The sequence below is a fragment of the Sorex fumeus genome, unplaced genomic scaffold, assembly GCF_029834395.1.
Source record: "Sorex fumeus unplaced genomic scaffold, SorFum_2.1 ptg000055l, whole genome shotgun sequence".
In the NCBI taxonomy this organism is placed as follows: Eukaryota; Metazoa; Chordata; class Mammalia; order Eulipotyphla; family Soricidae; genus Sorex; species Sorex fumeus.
In genome coordinates this window covers 3,395,614-3,416,622 of record NW_026606112.1, presented here as the reverse complement: position 1 = coordinate 3,416,622, position 21,009 = coordinate 3,395,614, and the positions used below count along the sequence as shown (strand labels likewise).

The following is a 21,009-nucleotide window of genomic DNA, read 5'->3' as shown; positions in this document are numbered from 1 at the left end:
GAGCATCTCCAGGTGTGGCCCCAAATTTCTCAGACCTGCCTCAAAAAAAAAAAAAAACCCCAAAAAATCCCAACCAAAAGAAAACCAAAAAACCACCCCCGAAATGGCAATGATTTTCATCAATAATTTTACTAAACATCAGTGGTCTAAAAACACCAAAAGGCACAGTGGCCAGATCTGGGGGGAACAAAAAATGCAAAATTTTGCTATTTAGACTGCAGTGCATACCATGCCACTGCAAAACAATGAGGAAATCAAATGGAAACAGATAAAAATGAAATGACATATTGGAACCATATGGAACATAGGAAGAATAGTACTAAGAGGGAAGTTCATAGCAGTATAGACATATCAGGAAGTCAGAAAATCCCAAAGCAAAGTAGTCTAATTTTGTATGATGATAGGTGTTAACTGGCTATTATATATGTTGTTTGATGTACAAGATGATTAAGTATTGAATTATTTTCTTGTGTATTGGAAACTAGTACCTTGTAGTTTGTATATACCTCCATATGAAAATAGAGTAGTAAGGGACTGGAGAGATGGAACAGCAGGTAGGGCGTTTGCTTAGTATGTATTCTATCTGATTTTAATCCCAGCATTCCATATTGTCCCCTGTATGCTCCCAGGAGTAATTCCTGAGTACATAGCCAAGAGTAACATCATCGCTGGGTGTGGTCCCAAAACAAAACAAAACAAAATAGAAGAGTAAATTTGTACATACTTATTGTTCCATTTTTAAAATGTGCAGGTAATATTAAAATTCTTTCTTTGTGTTTTGCAGCAAAAGAAGCTTTCGAGAAGAAAGTGTCTCCTATAATAATAGATAATACAAACCTACAGGCATGGGAAATGAAGCCATATGTTGCTTTGGTTTGTACTATGAATTGTTGAATTCTTAATAATGGGTTTAAAATTTTACAGGGATGTTAATTAAACAAGTGTTTCTTAAGTATTCTAAGTCCTTCAACTGTATCATAGAGCATTCTCTAGTCTTTGCAAAATAAGTTTTTTCCTTAAACGAAGTTTATTCAGTGAAATTCAGTTGTTTTAAATCTGAGTTTTGGAGACCTGAGCAGTATACAGAGGGTAGGACAGTTGCCTTGCACATGGCCAACCCGGATTTGATCCTTGGTAATATGGTCCCCTGAGCTACTTCAGGAGTGATCCCTGAGCACAGAGCGAGGAGTCAGAGCACTGCCAGGTGCGGAATCAGTGAAAAAGATTTTTTTTTTTCAGTTTTGGGCAGAGAGATAATACAGTGGGTTTTCGGTTTCTGTCTTACATGCATTTGACCTGGGTTTATTCTCTGCCATCACATACAGTCCCGTGAGCACTGCCAGGAGTAACCCCGAGACAGAGCCAGGAGTAAGTCCTGAGCACCACCAGGGGTAATTGCACTTTCACAAATACCTTGTTTTAGGTGTCTTATGAGAAGATAGCACAGGGGCTGGAGCGATAGCACAGCAGGTAGGGCGTTTGCCTTACAAGTGGCCAACATGGCCGACCCAAGTTCGATTCCTCCGCCCCTCTCGGAGAGCCCGGCAAGCTACCGAGAGTATTCGATATGCCAGACACAGTAACAACAAAGTCTCCAATGGAGACGTTACTGGGCCCGCTCGAGCAAATCGACGATCAACGGGAGGGCCCTTATGAGAAGATGGGCCAGAGCGATAGCACAGCGGGTAGGGTGTTTGCCTTGTATGCAGCCAATCCAGGTTCGATTCCTCCGCTTCTCTCGGAGAGCCCGGCAAGCTACCGAGAGTATTCCGCCTGCACGGCAGAGCCTGGCAAGCTCCCCGTGACATATTTGATATGCCGAACACAGTAACAGCAAGTCTCAGAATGGAGACGTTACTGGTGCCCGCTCGAGAAAATCCATGAACAACAGGAGGACAGTGCTACAGTGCTATGAAAAGATAGTGCTATAAAGTGACATTTTGTGAATATAAAATTTTATTGACTTTACTACTGCCAGTTTCCTTTTATTTCCTAGCATTGTTGTATTCTTTTTCAGGAAATTAGTGCTCAGATTACTCAAAAACCGTCTGGCTATTCTTTTTCGCTTTTATTGAGCAGTAGTTTCTTACTTTTTTTCCCCCCCGTGGTGGGGGTCTTACCTGGCAGTACTTGGGGGACTGTATATGCTTCCACATATTCAGACTGGGATCAGCTATATGCAAGGCAAACTCTTTAATGCCTTTAGTAGCTCTTTGGTCCCATCTGTGGCTTATTTCTTTCATAGTATTATGCAAAATATTTTTCTTCTGTTTATTTTTGTCTTGGTGGTGACATCTGTTAGTGTTCAGGGTTTACTCCTGGCTCTGTGCTGAATGGTCATTCTTGGCAGTTGTTTGGTTTGTTTTATTTTTTTTTTGGGGGGGTCACACCCGGTATTGCACAGGGGTTACTCCTGGCTCTGCACTCAGGAATTACTCCTGGCAGTGCTTGGGGGACCATATGGGATGCTGGGAATTGAACCCGGGTTGGCCCTTTTCAAGGCAAATACCCTACCCACTGTGCTATCACTCCAGCCTCTTGGCAGTTGTTTGGGAGACCACATGAGTTGCTGGGTATTAAACTTGGTTTGTGCGTGCAAGGCCTGATCTGGCTGTACTGTCTTTTTGACTTATGCACAATGTTTATATCATTTAATAGGCCTTTTTTTTTTTCAGCTGGCTTTATTTACTGTGTTTCAGATAGTACATATTTTATATTTTGTGGGGCACACATTGTCTTCATTGTATTTTCTTTTCTTTTATAAACTACCCTTTAAAGCTAGAAATCAGTTATTTGCTTGCAGACTATGAATACTGATTGATGGGAAGAATTTGAGCTATTTATTTATTACCCATTTAGGTTATTGAGGAACCCACTGTCTGGCTCTGAATAGATTGTGTTTAATTTGGTACTTGAGTGATGAGGTAGAAGTGAGTAATAGCATAATTTCATGATAGGGCATCATATCACTGCTAACCTTGAAGTGGTCTGTATTTGCTTTCGTGTTTGTCTGTGAGCAGTGAGAGAAAGTAGCAGTGATCACTTGGCATTTTTATAAAACTGAGAGGGAATCATAGTGGAAAAAAGGTCAGAGAAGTAATGGGAAATGGTTTGGCTGATTAAGGTTCATAGATCACTACAGGGAATTTAGATTTTACATTGAATTACTTGGATGATACATTACTCTGCTCATACTACCATAACATGATCCCTTAGATTGGGTGCCTTAATGAACGGAAAGAAATTTTTCCTTGTTTTGGGGGCTAGCCTTAGTCTGGTAGTCAAGGCCTGGCAGGATCATTTTCTGGTGAGGAATCTGCTTAGCTAGTAGATGTCTTCTTCTTCTTCTTCTTTTTTTTTTTTGGGGGTCACACCCAGCAGTGCATAGGGGTGGTTACTCCTGGCTCTGCACTCAGGAATTACTCCTGACAGTGCTTGGGGGACCATATGGGATGTGGGGAATCGAACTTGGGCTGGTCGCGTGCAAGGCGAATGCCCTGCCCGCTCTGCTATCACTCCAGGCCCAGGTGGTTGTCGTCTTTTTGTGCTCTCATGGAGCAGTAGTGAAGAGCAGTGGTGGAGAGCCATATCTTTGGAAAGCACAGTGATCTTACCAGATCTGTAACCTCATTTGGCCATAGTCACTTACCTAAAGACCTGGTAAAGGGGTTTGAACAGAGAAGTCACTCTTGACAGGATCACTGCAATACATGGTTGAGACTAGACATAGTGGGAACAAGGATGGAAGTAGATTAGAGGACTATAGCAGTTATTAAAAGAAGAGATTGTGTGCTGGAGAGAGAGCTCAGTGGAGTAGAGTGCCTGCTTTCCATGCAGGGAATCTGGGCTCAATCTCTAGTACAGCATGGTTCCTTGGGCACCACTGGGAGCAGTCCCTGAGCAATGTAATCAGGAGTCACCCTTGTGTACCACCTGATGTGGCCAACAAACAAAAAGGCTCAGGCCAACAGTGGCAATGAAAGTGAAAACGATGATTTGATCTAGAGGTAAATATGATTTCAAGGTTTTTGCTTGACCTGTATAGTTGGAAATTATAACCAGGGGTTGTTGTCAGCTAGAGTGGAGAAGAGTACAGGTAAAATAATTTGTGGAAGAGTGAGTGGGGATGGATTTCAGGACTGCAGGATTTGGTGGTGATGGGGGTGGCCACAGTGCTCAGGGCTTAATCCTGGCTTTATTCTTAGTGATCACGTACGGGACCATATTAGGTATCAGGAATTGAACCCGGGTCTGCCACCTGTAAGATAAGTGCCAAACTTGCTACGCTTCCTCCAGCCCCATTGGGGTTGTAGATTTTAATAAGTTGTTTTGTTCAGTGGGTAATAGAACCTGTGAGTTTTGAGTTCAGGAGCAAATTCTGGAGTAAAGAGATATAATTTGAGGGGCTGGCTCCCCTGTCTGACCCCATAACAACATTTTTTAGTGTTTAATGAATTTGTCATCTTGGTCCAGGTATAGTAGAAACGTCTGCTGATGTGGGTTTAAGAGAGGCTTGAAGCAGAGGAATTGGAGACAGAATATAATAATTTTTTGGAGTGTTTTCCTGCACATCAGACAGGAGAAATGGAGAGATTGTTGGCAGCAGAGGTTGGGCCAATCTCATAAACAACTTTGATTTTCATTGTATAGTTGAACTTATATTCAGGCTCACATTATATCATTGACTTGTTTGCATTCTTTTTCTGCAGTGATTTATACATCAAAATAATGATGAACTATATATCCTCTCTGTGTGTGTGTACGTATATATATATGTATATATATATATGTGCATGTGCCTTACATGCATATATAAAGTAATAGCTGAGGTTAATCACTTAATCACTTAATCCCCGTTATTCATCGATTTATTCGATTTTTTCGAGCGGGTGCTGAGGTTACTAGGAGTTATTTACAGAGTCAGAGCCATTGTGCATTTTATTCTTTTAATACAGGATAAATATTTAGGTCCTTTCCAGGTTTGTGTTTTTGTGTGTTTTTGTCTTTTGAGTCACACCCTGGCAGTGCTCAGGGTTTGCTTCCAGTGATGTTTGGTGGGGGGAGGGGACTGTGAGGTTCTGGGCCTCCTGCATGTAAACCATGGGACCTGTTGAGCTCTTTTGTCAGCCCTAAAATGCTTTTAATGTGGGAGCAAGTACACTTAGTTTCATGGGAATAATTATTTTTAAATGTTTTTGTCTTTGTTTTATATAGTCTCAAAAATTTAAATATAAAGTGCTTTTTCGGGAACCAGACACATGGTGGAAGTTCAAACCAAAGGAACTGGCAAGGTAAAAGTCGGAGACTGACTTCTTTTTTGTTTGCAGATCATATTAAGTCTACCTCAAACTTATCATTTTATAAATATTGAAACAGATGGGTCAGACTGCAGCTTCATCACTTAAAAATCATTTACAAATTTTGTATTATCTATAGGAGTTTTGCTTTTCAGTTTGTGAAGAACTTTTATCCTTTCCTAATGTAAGCTAAAATTCCAATGGTGTCATTCAGTGCTTTATCACTTACTAGTCATAAAATCTCAATAATCAGAGACTAGAATAGAACCTTGGATTTGGCATTCCTGAACTAGTTTACCACGTGGACAGATGTATGTGTGTAATACCTTTTAGAGCATTGGAAGGAAATGAGGAGGCACTGGTGGAAAGGATAACATAACTCTGCCCCATGCAGAAGGCTGATGGGAGAAAATGAGACATGGACACAGCTTGTTTTGCTGTGTGCAGTGTAGTCCTTTAGAGATAGCTCTGATTTAATTTTCATTAGGATATTGTGTTATTAGCCAAATTCAATACTAACTAAAGGACATCTTATTGTTAGTAACTATTTCTATAATGCTAACTAGGTAGTGGTTATACTTGTAACCACTGCCTAGTTAGAGAACATTCCGTCACTTCAAATTAAAGGGTATATTTGCTCCCTATTATTCCCTCCCCTTGGCAATTACTAGTCTGCTCTCTTGTCTGTATGGACTTGCCTATTCTGAACATTGTGTACGAGTGGAATTATTTAAGTGGCCTTTTGTGTCTGTCATCTTTCGCTTAGCATAACGTTTCAAGGTTCATCCCTATTGTAGCATGCATCACACTTTATTTCTTGTTATTCTTTTGACACTTCTCTAGATTTGCTTTTCCACTGTTTTCAGGATTTTCATATCATAAATGAGAGATTCGGTGTGCAGTATTTTCTTCTTTGTCCTGCCTTTCATAGCTTTGGTGTCATGGTTTTAGGTTTGGTTAGAAGTTTGTTTTTTTTTTTCTCCAGAAATTTATGTGAGCGGTAATGTTTGATAACTTCATTTATGAAATTGTCTGGATCTGGTGTTTCTTGTGAGAAGGTTTAGTTGTGATTTGTCTTATATAAAAGATTTAAAACTTACTAAGACCTGATTTTCTTGCCAGTTAAATCTCTGCTGCATCTGTAATTAAGTTCTTTTCAACTATAATGCATTTATGTGTTTCTTCCCTTTTTTCTTGATTATTTTCACCATGGGTTTTAAAGTTAGCTTTTCAAGTAAACAATTCTTTACATGGTAGATTTTTCTACTAAAAAGTATATTTTGGGGGCTGGAGCAATAGCACAGTGGGTAGGGCATTTGCCTTGCACGCAGCCAGCATGGCCAACACAGGTTCGATTCCCAGCATCCCATATGGTCCCCCGAGCACTGCCAGGAGCAATTCCTAAGTGCATGAGCCAGGAGTAACCCCTGAGCATTGCTGGGTGTGACCCAAAACGCAAAAAAAAAAAAAGTATTATTTTATGTTCAAATCATTAGAAAAATTCTTTTATTTTATGTTTTAAGTGTGCTTTGCTTTGTTACTCTGTTATTTTGAAAAAAATTTCTAAGATTAATTTTTTTCATACAAGTCTTTTTTTTTTAAATATATATGAGTTTTGATGGTATAGATTTCCCTTAGGACTATATAAACTGTTCCCAGAATTTAATGTAAATATTTTCTCTTATTGTTTATTTTCTAATTTTACTTGTGATTAGAAATTACAAATTTATTTGTAATTAGAAATTGCTTAGGGCCCGCTCCTGGCTCTGCACTCAGGGATCTCTCCTGGAGAGTCTCTGAGGACCGTCTGGGGTGCTGGGGACTAAACCTTGGTCAGCCGTGTGCAAGGCAGGTACCCTACTTGCTGCACTGTCAGTCCCATCCCTTTTTTTAATTCTTCTATTTTTTTTTTTTTTCATTTTTTAGGCTACACCTGGCAGTACTCAGGTCTTACGCCTAGGTCTGTGAATCACTCCTGATAGGGGTTGGGGAATCATATGATAGAGTATTGGGAATTAAACCCAGTTTGGCTGTGTGCATGACAAGCTCCCTACCTACTTGTATTATCTCTCCAACCTTGGTTTATTCTTTATTTTTAATTAAAATTTTTGTTTGTTTTTGTGTACTACACCCGGCAGTGCTTGCTCTTGTGCTCGGAGATCACTCCTGGCAGTCTTGACCATATGGGTGCCAGGGATTGAACCTGGGTCGGCCACGTGCAAGACAAACAGCCTACCTGCTATATATCTCTCCAGCTCCCTAGTTTTATTCTTCAATTTTGTCATATAAAACTGTGTTTATAAGTTTTTTAAGCAGATGGCTTAAAAATTTATCTTTCAAAAAAAGATTTCAGCTTCAGTGTTAAAAAATTTTTTTGTGATAATAAGTCTATGATACATGCCTATGCATATACATGTACAAGTAGGTGCTCAAGGGGCTGGAGCAATAGCACAGCAGGTAGGGCCTTTGCTTTGTACATGGCTGACCCGGGTTTGAATCCCAGCATCCCATATGGTCCCCTGAGCAGTGCCAGGAGTAACTCCTGAGTACAGAACCAGGAGTAACCCCTGTGCATTGCCGGGTGTGACCTCCCAAAAAAACAAAAACAAATACAAGTTGGTGCTCTATTACTGAATTATATCTTTAATCCCAGACTAGGTTTATTTTCTGTTGTTCTTATATTACTAGGGTTTGATCCCAGGGCCTCAGGTTATGAGCTTTAGCACATAGCCACATCTCATACCTTCAGAGCTTCAGAATTTTAAAAGAGAAGTGCTCTGGTGCCCTGGACTCAGCATGCTAGGCCAGATATCTGAATGCTAGGCTCTGACCATGCATTGCTATTTGGATACTGGGGACTCTCAGACCCACAGCTATGGTTATATGCCCTGATACTCAGTTGGTGATCTGGTGCCAGGAATTAAATGGGGTCCCACGTGCTTTTGATGTTTCTCCCTACTCTCTCCCATTCCCCCTCCCCCAACTGGGCTGTATTCAGGTCTTATTCCTGGCTTGATGCCTAGGAGTTACTCCTAATGGTGCTTAGGGGAACTAGGAATTGAACTGATTCAGCCACATGCATGGAAAGCACCTATCCATAGTTTTATCTCTCTGGCCCCCAAGATAATCAGTTTATGACTGAATTTATTGTAAAGGTTACATATTTACGTGGTAAGAATATGTATTGGTTGTAGTATTCAAATCAGTATATCATGCTTACTCTGTTGATCAGATCTGTAGCTTTACTTTATTTATTTATTTATTTACTTTTGCTTTTTGGGTCACACCCGGCGATGCTCAGGGGTTACTCCTGGCTCATGCACTCAGGAATTACTCCTGGCGGTGCTCGGGAAACCATATGGGATGCTGGGAATCGAACCTGGGTTGGCCATGTTGGCTGCGTGCAAGGCATACGCCCAACCTGCTGTGCTATCGCTCCAGCCCCTGTTGCTTTACTTTAAAAATATTTGCTTGATGGGCCAGAGATACAGCACAAGTTGTGGAGCACATGTCTAACATGTATGAGATCTTGATTTCCATTCTAGGACTGCAGGACCCCATAAGCACTGCTGGGTGTGGTCTTAGTATCCCCACCTTGATACCTACTTCCCCTGGCACTGATTGATGGTTGGCACTTACTGAAAATTTTTGCTTGGGGAGATAGGCACTTGACTTATATGCAACCAATCATGGTTAGACCCCCGACTCTGCCAGGAGTCACTCTTGAACACAGAGCTTAAGTCCTGAGTACCACTGGATGTTGCCCAGACCCTCTCACCCCAAGTTTTTGCTTGAGTTTGGGAGATAGCACTATGTTTAGAATCATGTTCAATCCTCAGCACCTTGGTACTGCCCAGCTTTACCTCTTGAAACCTCTGACCTCGGTTGGGTATGGCCCCTGATGACCCTGGATCACCATCAGGGTGCTGCATCCTTGTGCCTTAGCTTAGAACCATTTGGCCCAGTTTGGCCAAGCACATTGGGAGTGCCTGCATCCCCTGAGCCCTGCTGAGAGGCCCCTTCCTCCCTTTAAATTTGCTTGATAGGTTAAGAGAGCAATAAAGGGGGGTTCGGAGCAATAGTACAGCTCTTGACTTCATGCAGCAGACCCTGGCTCTAGCTTAGCACCTTCTATGGTTGCCCAATGACAGCCTGGAGTGATTGCTGAGCTCAGACTAGTACTTCAGAACTGCCAGATGTGGCCCAAAAACCAAAGAAATTTTAAAAAGGGACATAAAGAGATCTCTCAAGTTAAATATGTCTTATGATTTTTGCCTATTTTCAGTTTATGTATTTTGGACTTGTTTTTTGAAAATCATGAAACTTACCATTTAGCTGGCCTCTTATCCATGTCTAATAATTTTCCTCAATCCTGAAAATTAATTTTTCTTAGACGATCTAATTTATTTAGTATTAATGGTACAATACAGGTTCCTTTTAGTTAGTACTTAAGTTTTATTTTCTTCTTTAGATTTTTATGAAATGAATGATTTCATTTAAATTTACTGTAATGTACTTCTTGCAACCAGTATGGTTGTATTTTTTTTTGTAAAACCCACTCTGTCTTTGTCATTGAACTGATAAGCTTAATTTTTATAGTTAAACAACATTGGTCTTATTTCTTACTGTTCCCTGTGTGCTTTCTACTTATCTTTTGTTAGACTATCTCATCCTAGCACAGAAAATTACATATTTGAATTATTTTCTCTCATGCCTTATTTGGGTTTTTATTTATTTTTTGAATGATGAACATTTCTTGTTATTTTTACTCTACTAATTGGGAAATTACTTAACCTTTTTTAGAGAGGTGGGGCTTTTGGACCACAACCCTGGTGGTGCTTACAGTCTCTCCTGGGGTGCTCAGGGTTTGGTGCTGGAGAAAGAATCTTGCAAGTCTCTCAGACGCAAAGCCTGTGCTCAGCCCTTTGAGCTATTTCTCTGGCCCCGTCAACATTATTTTTATTCTTCCTTTAAATGACAATTTTAAAAGAAATTTTACATTTAAATTTTCACTGTTCAAAATTTAAATTTAAGTCGTTTTCTTAGCCTTTCTACAAATAAAAAGACTTTGAAACACGAACACTGATACTTACCTCCTTTCTACCACTGGGTCACATCCATTGCCTCCCTTCTACCTTATATACTATGATCAAAATGTGCACAACTTATTTGTTTTCCAATCATGTAGTTGGCACTTTCTGATTAATTTTTCTTTAATCATAGATCTTTCATCTGGGAATTTCCTTCTGCTTGATACTTATCTTTTATGATTTTCTTTATAGTATAGGTCTGCTTCATATTAAACTTTTTTTTTAACATCTGAAAATCTTTTTTATTGCCTTCATTCTTGTAAGATATTTTGGCTGGTAGTACAAATTCTTTTACTAAAGTAGTCAAGTTCTGTTACTGAAGATAACATTTAACTCTTCTGACTTCTATTGTTATTGTTAGCTGAACTAGTTAGAACAGATAGAACTAGTTAAAAGATTCCAGTTGCTTTTAATGTCTTCTCTTTGTCTTTGGTAAATGACAGTTTTAGTGCTGTGCTTCAAGTTGTGAATTCCTTGTAATTTACCTTGTTTGGAATCTGTTGGGCTTCTGAGGTTGGGGATTGATGTCTCTCATCAGTTTCGAAAAATTGTTAGATATTTTTCTTTAAATTGCTTCTGTCCCACGTACTCTCTTTGCTCTTTCTGGGACATGGATTAAACATATATGAGACCTTTTTGCTCTGTCCCCTGTATCTATGTCTCTTAACCTCTCTCTCATATTTTCTATCTCTTTGCTTCTCTGTGATCTGAAACCAGACAAGATCGAGGTAGGTAAATATGAAAGCCAGCTTTGCCCAGGTGCCAAAAGTTCATATCAGCCCTTGGATCCAATCTGATAGAAGACAGTGGCAGTTGATATGTTTTCAAGAAATGACCCTTAAACATACCAGCTGGCATTCTGGCCACTGCAAATCCAGAATATGGGTTTGAGTGATAGCGCCCTCAGTTTGGAACCTGAGAATTCCCGTGCACTTAACTAAATACAAGTTTATAAACAAAAACTCACAAAGGAATGAGCCACCCGAATGAAAACAAAAAACTAACAAACTTCATATTTAATTGTCCAAAGACTTCTAATACTAAGACTTTTTCTTTGGTTGAGCTTAAAATATTAAGATGTACATTTGTTGTAATTTGTTTGGAATCTAGTTTTATAATAACCTTATTTTTATCTAGTCTGCATAAAATAGAAATTTCTGTGGTGATTTTTTTTTTTAACAGACTAGTTAATAATTGAAACTTGAAAATGGGTCCAGGAATGGAGTTCAGTGGCAGAACATTTGCTTGTATGTGTGAAGCCCTGGGTTTGATTCCCACAATGCAAAAATCCAATGAAACTCCTTGAAATGATGGTCATAATCTATTGTTTAATACTTAGGCTTCCCAAGCATTATGGGTGGCCATTAGGCTATGCCCAGCATGTTCTCAGGAGGCCATTGGTAGCTGGAATTGAACCATGGATTTTGTGCATTTTACTCATGCATTCTAACCGTTTGAGTTATCAAAGCCCCAAGGATAAAAAAATATTTTGCAGAATTTGAGAATTTTTGTGTTTCTTTTTTTTTTTTTTAGTTAATTGGTAATCAGGACTAGGTGGTTTTTTCAAGTTTGTTAAAGATTGTATGAAATTATGAATTAAATGGTAATTTAAAACATCTCAAGTAAATGGAAAATAAGAATTATGTAGTATATATTAAATTATAACAAGCCAATATGGTTTATGTGTTTGAAATATATTTGTTTTTCTTGATGATGTTTATGGCTAAAAAAACCCTTAAATTATGAATATTTCTTTTACCCTTCTGAAATTTTCAGGCGTAATATTCATGGGGTAAGCAAAGAAAAGATATCAAGAATGTTGGAGCACTATCAGCGTTTTGTTTCAGTGCCAATCATAATGAGTTCTTCAGTTCCAGAGAAAATTGAACGTATTGAGTTGTGTGCATATTCTTCTGAGGACAGAAATACTAGGTAGGTTAACATTTCTGTGTGAAATACTCATTGTGAAGCATGATTTTTTAAAATACCAGAGTTTTAAAATTTGTGAAATCACTAACAACCATCTATTAAAATAAGGTAGACATTTTTTTGAGAGTATATATATATATATATATGTATATATGTATATATATATATATCTTGCCTGGTGAAGGATATATCTGTATATAGATGGTTGTATAGAGTTAGTAAGAAAAGTAAAGTTTGGGGTCAGAGAGATAGTACAGTGACGAGGGCACATATCTTGCATGCAGCCTACCTGGGTTAAATCCAGGCACCACATATCCACTGAACCCGCCAGGAGTGACCCCTGAGTGGAGAGCCAGGAGTTATCCCTGAAGACAGCCTGGTGTAGCCCCAAAACCAAAAAAATGGAAAGTTTATACAAGCCATAACGAGTTTTGTTTTCATTGTTTGCAGGGCTTGTGATGACTTACTATGTAGTATGAAGATTCTGGCCTTTACTAACACTTATTGTTACTTGAGTATCATTTGTTACTTTTTTATCTGTTCTTTTATATGTTGTTATATCACCTTATAATTTCCTTAGAAATTAGTAAAAATACTCTTTTAAGATAGTATAAAAATTAATTTTTTGAGAGGTGGGTGGTTTTAAGCTGCTAGGCTATGCTCAGGGCTTATTCCTGTCTCTACTCAGGGGTTACGTCTGGTAGGGCATGAGGGACCATCTTGGGGATGGAAATCTGATTGATACGAGCAAGGAAAATGCCTTACCCATTGTACTAGTTCTCTGGCACCCAAATTTGAATGTTATTTTTGTTGTTTTGTTGTTGTTGTTTTTGGGCCAGACCTGGCGATGCTCAGGGTTTATTCCTGGCTTTGCACTCAGTATTACTCCAGGCAGTGCTCAGGGAACCATATGGTATGCTGGGCATTGAACCCGGGTCAGCTGCGTGCAAGGCAAATGCCCTACTCTCTGTACTATGGCTCCGGCCCCCCCAAGTTAATTCTTTTTTTTTTTGCTTTTTGGGTCACACCCGGCGATGCACAGGGGTACTACTCCTGGCTCTGCACCCAGGAATCATCCCTGGCGGTGCTTAGGGGACCATATGGAATGCTGGGAATTGAACCTGGGTTGGCCGCGTGCAAGGCAAATGCCCTACCCGCTGTGCTATTGCTCCAGCCCCCCAAATTAATTCTTAATGTTCTACTTGTATAAGGCTTTTGAAAGCTTATAATCCAAGATAGTACTGACTCTAAATATTTAGGATGCATAAATTTTGGATAAATAAATGAGTGAAAAAGAACTATCACTTTTCACCCTTATTTTTTGATGGAAAGCCTTGATAGACTTTCTCAAAGGGAGCAGAGAGTTGGGAAAAGATTGTTCGGAAATGTTCTTTTATAGAGGCACAATGCTGTGAAGTGTTTAAGAGCAGGGCTTCTTAATTTTTTGGCATCCCAGTGATGCTCAGTGCTTACTCCTGACTCTGTGCTCATGGATCATTACTGGGGGTTTCAGGGGGCTATCTAGTGTGCCTGGAATTGAACCTGGATCAGCTGTGTGCAAAGCAAGCTCCCTACTTGCTGTACTATCTCTCTGGCCCTAAGAATAGGAGTTTTGGGTAGTATTTTTTGGCTTCAGAACTCAGATTTTTAGTCTTTGACAGGTTATAAAATCTCTTTATATTCCAGCTCTTTCTCCAAATATGTATAATTACTTTGTTTATAAGGACCTTAAAAAGATTATGGTTTAATATGTTTATACAATTTAGATTACAATCTAGCATTTAGAAAACTGTTAGATATGATTTAATTTAGGAAAACTTCCTGGAATGTTAGCACTTTGAGAGCTGCTGGAACAAAGAAAGGATGGGACTGGAGAGAAGTAAGGCACTGAGCTTGCATGCAGTCGACTCAGGTTTGATCTTCGTCATCTCCAGGAGCGATTCCTGAGTGCAGAGTCAGGAGTAAGCCATGAACACAGCAGATTGTTCCCCCAGCATAAAGGGAAGAAAGGGAGGGAGGAAGGAAGGCAAATTGACTATGAGAAAAGCCTTGAAATGTGAGTAAATAATTTGGCAAGAGTGCTGAGTCTGAAGTTAATGTTGAGGCTAGTTATAAACAGTTTAACAAGGAATACCTAAGAGAGAGAGAGAAAGTGAGAGGGAGAGAGAGAGATGTTCTCCCAAAGTGAAGCTTAAGCATTTCCTTTGTAGCAAGTGGGTGATATTGAGGCCAAGCTATTACACATTTTTTAATCTTAAACAGTTGTAAAGAAGCAAGGAAAGTGTGGAAACAAATTTAGAACCTTACTGTAATGCTTGGTGAGAATACTATTCTCAGTGTTTACTGTTCAATTTGAAAAAGGGTTGAAAACTTCCCATTCCAAATACTGTGCTAGGTGTTGGGGTACAACAAAGGGATGTGTGCATAATGTATAGGGACAGTTAAAAATAAGCTTTTGCAGATTGAGTTTATTTCTTGAATTTTCAGAATTTGAAGTATCTTGCATTTCAGTTGAATACTTCTGTCCAGCATTAACATTAAGAGGTTTTTCTCAATAATAAAAAAATTTTGCAGCCCAGGAGACCAAGAAGACGCCACCTTTGAAAAAGAAGAAAATGTTTTATCATCATCTTTGAAGCACCTAGAGTTAATTGAAGAGAGGAAACTTGAAGTGACCAAAGAAGCTGTGTTATCTGAGAATGTTACATATCTTCCTCATGCAGATTTAAATAAAGGAACAGAAGAAATGAGTGGTATGGATCTTAACATTCAGAGCGCTTTAATTCAGGAAGCCCCAGACATGTCTTTTTCTGATTCTGAAAACCCAGTTCAAGTAAGAGACAAAACTGAAAAAGAGGAGCATGTGGAAAACGCTTCTAAGATAGAGGGTAGCAAACCGGATTTTGTTGAGAGAGTGTCACCAAGTATTTGTTACAGTGAAAATCATCAAGAAAACCGCGACCTTTCAAATATTGTACCACTTCAAATGGAAAAACCTTCTTCAGGTGAAATAGCAGAAGAAAGAGTAACAGTAAAGAAAAAAGCCTTTGGAAAACAAAAAAGTAAATCAGCTTTAGAAAAGCTCCCGAGACATGAACTATCAAATTTTGTTGGTGACTGGCCAGTTGATAAGACTATTGGTCAGAGGATAAAAAGAAACCGAAAAGCTGAAAAAGCTTCATCTGTACAAAGTGACAAGAAGCATAATCACCCTCCATCACACAAAGAGAATAGTCAGCCTGTGAATTTGGATCATTACCAGCAACAAGGACCTCTGCAAGAAAGTATAGAAGAAGCCAAGTGTGATGATTCAGACGCTTTCAATAGTTGTAAGTTTGATACTTACAAAAATACCGAAAATGCCACATTCAGTGCTGTGGGTGACTGGCCTTGCTCTGAGTCTTTAGGTCAAAGAGAGAACAGATCAAGAATGCCAAAGACAGGTTTAAATGAACCTAACCTAGAATTTAGAGCTAATGACAGTGTGAACGAAGTATCTTTATATCCAGCACATGAGGCCTGTTGGGGCACAAGCCCTGAAGAACTGAAATCACTGGGTTGTTCCCCTCTCGGACGTTCAGAATTGCTTTCCAGTGAAATGACCCGCAACAATAAGACCTGTTTAAGTCAAACGATTCACGGGCAACATTCACTGTCGCTTACTTTTCCTGGTAGTGTTCCAGCTACTTCTGGAGCAATACGAGCACAAATTTCAGGTGAATTTTCAGAAGGGAAACCTAATGAGTTCCTTGGAATGGAAGTGGGCGTGTCTTCTCAGACTGAGCCACAAGATTTTGCTCTTCTTTGGAAAATAGAAAAGAATAAAATTAGTGTTTCAGATTCTGTAAGAGTATTAACAGGAAGATTAGATGGATTTAAACCAAAAGCTTTTAATATTAACACAAAATTAGATGTTCAAGAAACAATTCCGTATAGGGTAATGTATGATAAAAGCACGTATGTTGAAGAAAGTGAGCTTACCAGTGCTGATGAATCTGAAAATCTTAACATTCTTTGTAAACTATTTGGTTCTTTTTCATTAGAAGCCCTTAAAGACTTATATGAAAGATGTAATAAAGATATTATATGGGCCACAAGCCTTTTGTTGGATTCTGAAACAAAATTATGTGAGGATACGGAATTTGAGAATAATAAAAATTCCTATGATGAAGGACAAATTGGACCATTTTCTCTGGGACTGAATTTGAAGGAAATTATTAGCCAAAGAGGATCCTTTGAGGATTCTAATTTTTCTGTGCCAGAGTATAGTCATGGAATTGGTATCAGTGACACTAATATGCAATCTATTTATGATTCAGAAAAAGGAAACTTAGAACAGGCCGAAACAAGAGTCACAACCACTGACAAACCTGTATTAACAGCAAGTATATTTCCTAATGGCAATGCAGATCTGAAGAACACTAAGGAAGCCCTAGCTGACAGTCATGCTGAACTTTCAGGATTATATAATGCTAAGCAGTCATTTTCAGGTATTCTCAAAGCTACTGCTGATAAAGACAAAAGTGAACTTGAGAATCTAGAAGTCAGAGAGATTGGAGATAGTAGATGTTCTTTGAATTTGTCTAATAACTTAAATTCTATATTGAGCACATCAAACCTTGCACTAAATGAACCAACTTATTTCACCGACTCTTTTGAAATGAGGAAAAATGAAAAAGTTCCAAAGGATCATGGGAAATTTACAAATACAGAAGAATTTATGAATGAAGTTGAACAGGAAATGGAGAAACTTTTAATGACAGGGAGTACTTTGTCAGCTGGTGGTGGTGAAGAAGGTAAAACAGAGATGTTGAGTGCCACGCCAGTGACGGCCAAGTCTCTGACCATAGACTGTCTGGAATTGGCATTACCCCCTGAACTGGCTTTTCAACTCAGTGAATTATTTGGTCCTGTTGGTATTGACTCAGGTAAGGAAAGATTAATTATCTCGTGTGTCATTGTTTGACTAGAGAATATAGATTTAGGGTCGTATTTCACTTTTTAAATTATTTCAGATGTTAACTGAATTAGAAAAGTAATTTGTGTTGATTGCCCTGCTTTTTTTTCCTGTGTGTGCATTTTGTTTTGGGGATCACACACCCAGCAGTGTGCAGGGCTTACTCCTGCCTCTGCACTCAGGAATCACTCCATGTGGAGTGCTGAAGATTGACTGAATTCAAGGCTCACTACTATTGCTCCTACCCCAAGCCTACCCTACTTTTCACACAGTGTGTTTGCTGAGGTTTTTAAAAATGAATTGAGGTACCAGAGATGAACTTTTTTCTTTCTCGCTTTTTTTAAAAAATTTTTTGAGACTTGAACAAGAGATATTTTTATTTTTTCACCATTCTGGAGATTGGGAATCTATAGTCAGGGGAGAAAAGTATTAATTTTCCGGAGGCAGAGGGACCTCCTTTTCATTCTTATGGGAGATTGATTTCTTACAGCACAATTACTGAAGCCTTGACTAATGGGAATGAATCAATTAAAAATATTTGAACAATGGGACAAATAACTTGTGTTTTAAGCTTTGTGTATTGTGTACATAACTGAAGACAGACTCAAAAATTTTCCAAGAGAATTGGTAACTGGAAGCATGTTAGTAATTAATATTACAGATTAGTTTTGTAATGTCTAGGGTGGTTGAGTATGGTTGAGTATTTTCTGCAAATGTATAAAGAGTAACAACTGACTTCCTTTTTTCCTTTTTTCATTTTTCCTCATAAGGATCTCTAACAGTTGAGGATTGTGTGGTTCATATAGATCTCAATCTAGCTAAAGTGATTCATGAGAAATGGAAAGAGTCTGTAATGGTTGGTAGACTTTTTTATAAAGTACTTTTGTCTGTTTTGTTATCATTGCTTTTCAGTATGTATAACATTATTATTATTGTTATTATTATTATTATTATTCAGGCCAGAGTGACAGTACAGCAGATAGGGTATTTGTGCAGCCCACTCAGATTTGATCACTAGCATTTCATATGGTTCCCAAGCACCACCAGGAGTGACCCCTGAGCACAGAGCCAGGTTTAAGCCCTGAGCACTGCTGGGTATGGCCCCCAAACCAAGAAAACTATAACCTCCCTTTTCCCCTACCCCCAAACAAACAAGCAAACAAAAAAAAAAACCAAGCCTCCAAAAGCATAATATGCTATTAGAGTTCTTTGGAATTTTGACTGTGAGAATGATGTCTTTACCCCTCCCCCTTGGTTTTGTTATTTTGGTCCACACTCAGCAGTGCTTGGGTCTTATACCTGGATTGATGCTCAGGGGTCTACCTCTGGCAGAGCTCAGCAGTTTTTCTGTGGTGCCAGGGATAGACTGCATGCAAGTCAAGTGTCTAACTTGCGTGCAAGTCAAGTGTCTTAACCTCTGTACAATGTCTATGCACCCTCTTTTTAGGGGAGGGAGTGAGAAGAGGTTAATTTTTACCAGTTAACAAATTGTAGATTTTCTTTTTTTCTCTTTCCAATGTTTTAGATTATTTTCAGACTGGTCAAATTAATATAACTTATGATGAAGGTCATTGTGATTTTTTTTTTAATCAATAATTGTAAGTTTTTATTCTCTAAGTTAAATATTTGATTTACTATAAAAGTTTTGTTTCTGGGCCATGCCTACAGTGCTCCGTGACTACTCCTGAAAAATAATTTGATAAGATGTAGCATCCTCACTTTGAGGGGCTGGAGAGAGAATGCAACAGTCTGAGGGCATCCTCTGAACACAGGAGGACTTGGTTTGATCCTGACATCATGTGAGGTGTGAATAGTCCCTGAGCTGAAAACCAAATCCCCCCACAAGTTTATAAGTTTATAATATGTAAACAAATGTAGTCATGCTTCATTTTTTAGCATTTTTTTGACCATACTTATCTGTTCTTGGGGCTTACTCTTAGCTCTGTTGTCAGGGATCATTCCTGGTAGTTCTCGGGGATGATTTGCTGGTGCCAGGGATTGAATTGGGGTCAGCCAAGCTCTTAGATACCTGTACTGTCTCTCTGACCCATACTTTATGATTTTATTGTATTATATTTAGCAAGAACTATTTATAGAAAAATAAAAGACTATATACTTGTAAATAACTAGATAAATTTAACAAGAACTATTTCTAGATAGATAAACTCTAGAACTACTAGAGAATAATTATATAACCTTGTTTACTAATGTACCCTTCCTTTGCCATGCCCTATTCTGCATTTATGTGTAGGAACGACAGCGACAGGAAGAGGTATCCTTGGGCAAACTTACACCAGGTAAAACAGTCTTTCTTGTTCATGTTCTTGTCTTGATTTTGACTTGGTGTATGTGGATCAGTAGACACATTATTTTATTTATCTATTTATTTATTGAAGTAAAACATTTTATTTGGAGTTTTTGGAAGGAAGGAGGAAGAGAAAGTGGGAGAGAGTGGAGAGTAACAAGCTCAAGAGAGAACCTGGGCTTCTCCAAGGGTGAAAAGAGCCCCTACACGCATCCCAGCATTAGTCAGGAAAGCATGAAAGTACACATCTCAAAAGGGACATGCGGGCGACTCCTGTGTTCGAAAGCAGCACATGGGCTCGGGTAGCATATGCGAGAGTCTTAACTCATTTTAAAGTATAATTCCCCCAAATACATTATCCAGAAATGTTGGCTTGCAGGTAAAATTTGTTAGATAATATTTAACATTTAATAACGATAAATAGATAAAACTTAAAGAAGTTCTTACATTAAGTTTCATCAGTTCTGTGGGATATGTATGTTGTTTTTGTACATATGACCAAGATAATTCTTAAGATACGTGTTCGTGTGTTTGGGAACATGGTTGAAATATTACTTGGTTATAAAATTACAATATGAGGCACAAAAGAAAGTTTGCCTTTAGCCTATTTTAAAATAGGCTAAAATGAAATTAGTTTGTTTTGGGGCAACACCTGACAGTGCTCAGGGCTTGCTCCTGACTCTACTCAGGAATCACTCCTGGCAGGGCTCAGGGGACTGTATGGGGTGCTGGGGATCAAAACCAAGTTGGCCACTTGCAAGGCAAGCACCCTACCTATTGTCTTATCTTTACTGCCCCTCAATGAAAAATACTTGATTCCAGAGTTCTCTTGGATAATGTTGTTCTTAATTATCAGTGTAGGGTGGTAGGCCTGTTAATAGGACCCTCCTTTTGTTCATGAGTTCCTCTACATGCCTTTTTCTTGTTCTTCACACTGCTTTAGCTTACGTTCAAACCAATAGTTGTGCTGTAGCTTCAACAGTTAAAACTGTTTGAGATTTAGAGGACCTCAAGTATATCAGAATTGTGTCAATGATTCTGTGTGCTGTTAACTCACTCCATAAAAGCAAAGGTTTCTGTCAGAATGTATTGATATCGGGGCTGGAGCGATAGTTCAGTGGGGAGTGCATTTGCCTTGCACGCGCCTGACCCGGGTTCAATTCCCAGCATCCCAGATGGCCCCCTGAGCACCTCCAGGAGTAATTCCTGAGTGCAAAGCCAGGAGTAACCCCTGTGCATCACTGGGTGTGACCCAAAAAGAAAGAAAAAAAAAAAGAAATATTATTGATATCCCTTAGAAATGCTGAAGATGCTGAACTGTTACACATTAAATCCTGTTGTGAACTTCTTAGAATACTCAGTTCCTTTTTCATGTTGAATTTCATTGATTCAGTATCTTTTCAGCGACTCTATATAATAGGAGCTGTGCCT

At 38.8% G+C, this 21,009-nt stretch overlaps 1 protein-coding gene across 1 annotated transcript in view; it reads left to right on the top strand.

Annotated features, from left to right (window-relative positions):
• The window catches only part of N4BP2 (NEDD4 binding protein 2), a 70,539-nt gene that overhangs the window by 27,462 nt on the left and 22,068 nt on the right, over positions 1-21,009 (top strand). The window contains exons 8-13 of the mRNA XM_056125580.1: positions 785-873; positions 5,215-5,291; positions 12,164-12,319; positions 14,891-17,244; positions 18,044-18,129; positions 19,525-19,570. Of these exons, the coding sequence (XP_055981555.1) occupies positions 785-873; positions 5,215-5,291; positions 12,164-12,319; positions 14,891-17,244; positions 18,044-18,129; positions 19,525-19,570 (2,808 nt within the window). The remainder of the gene's footprint in view (positions 1-784; positions 874-5,214; positions 5,292-12,163; positions 12,320-14,890; positions 17,245-18,043; positions 18,130-19,524; positions 19,571-21,009) is intronic.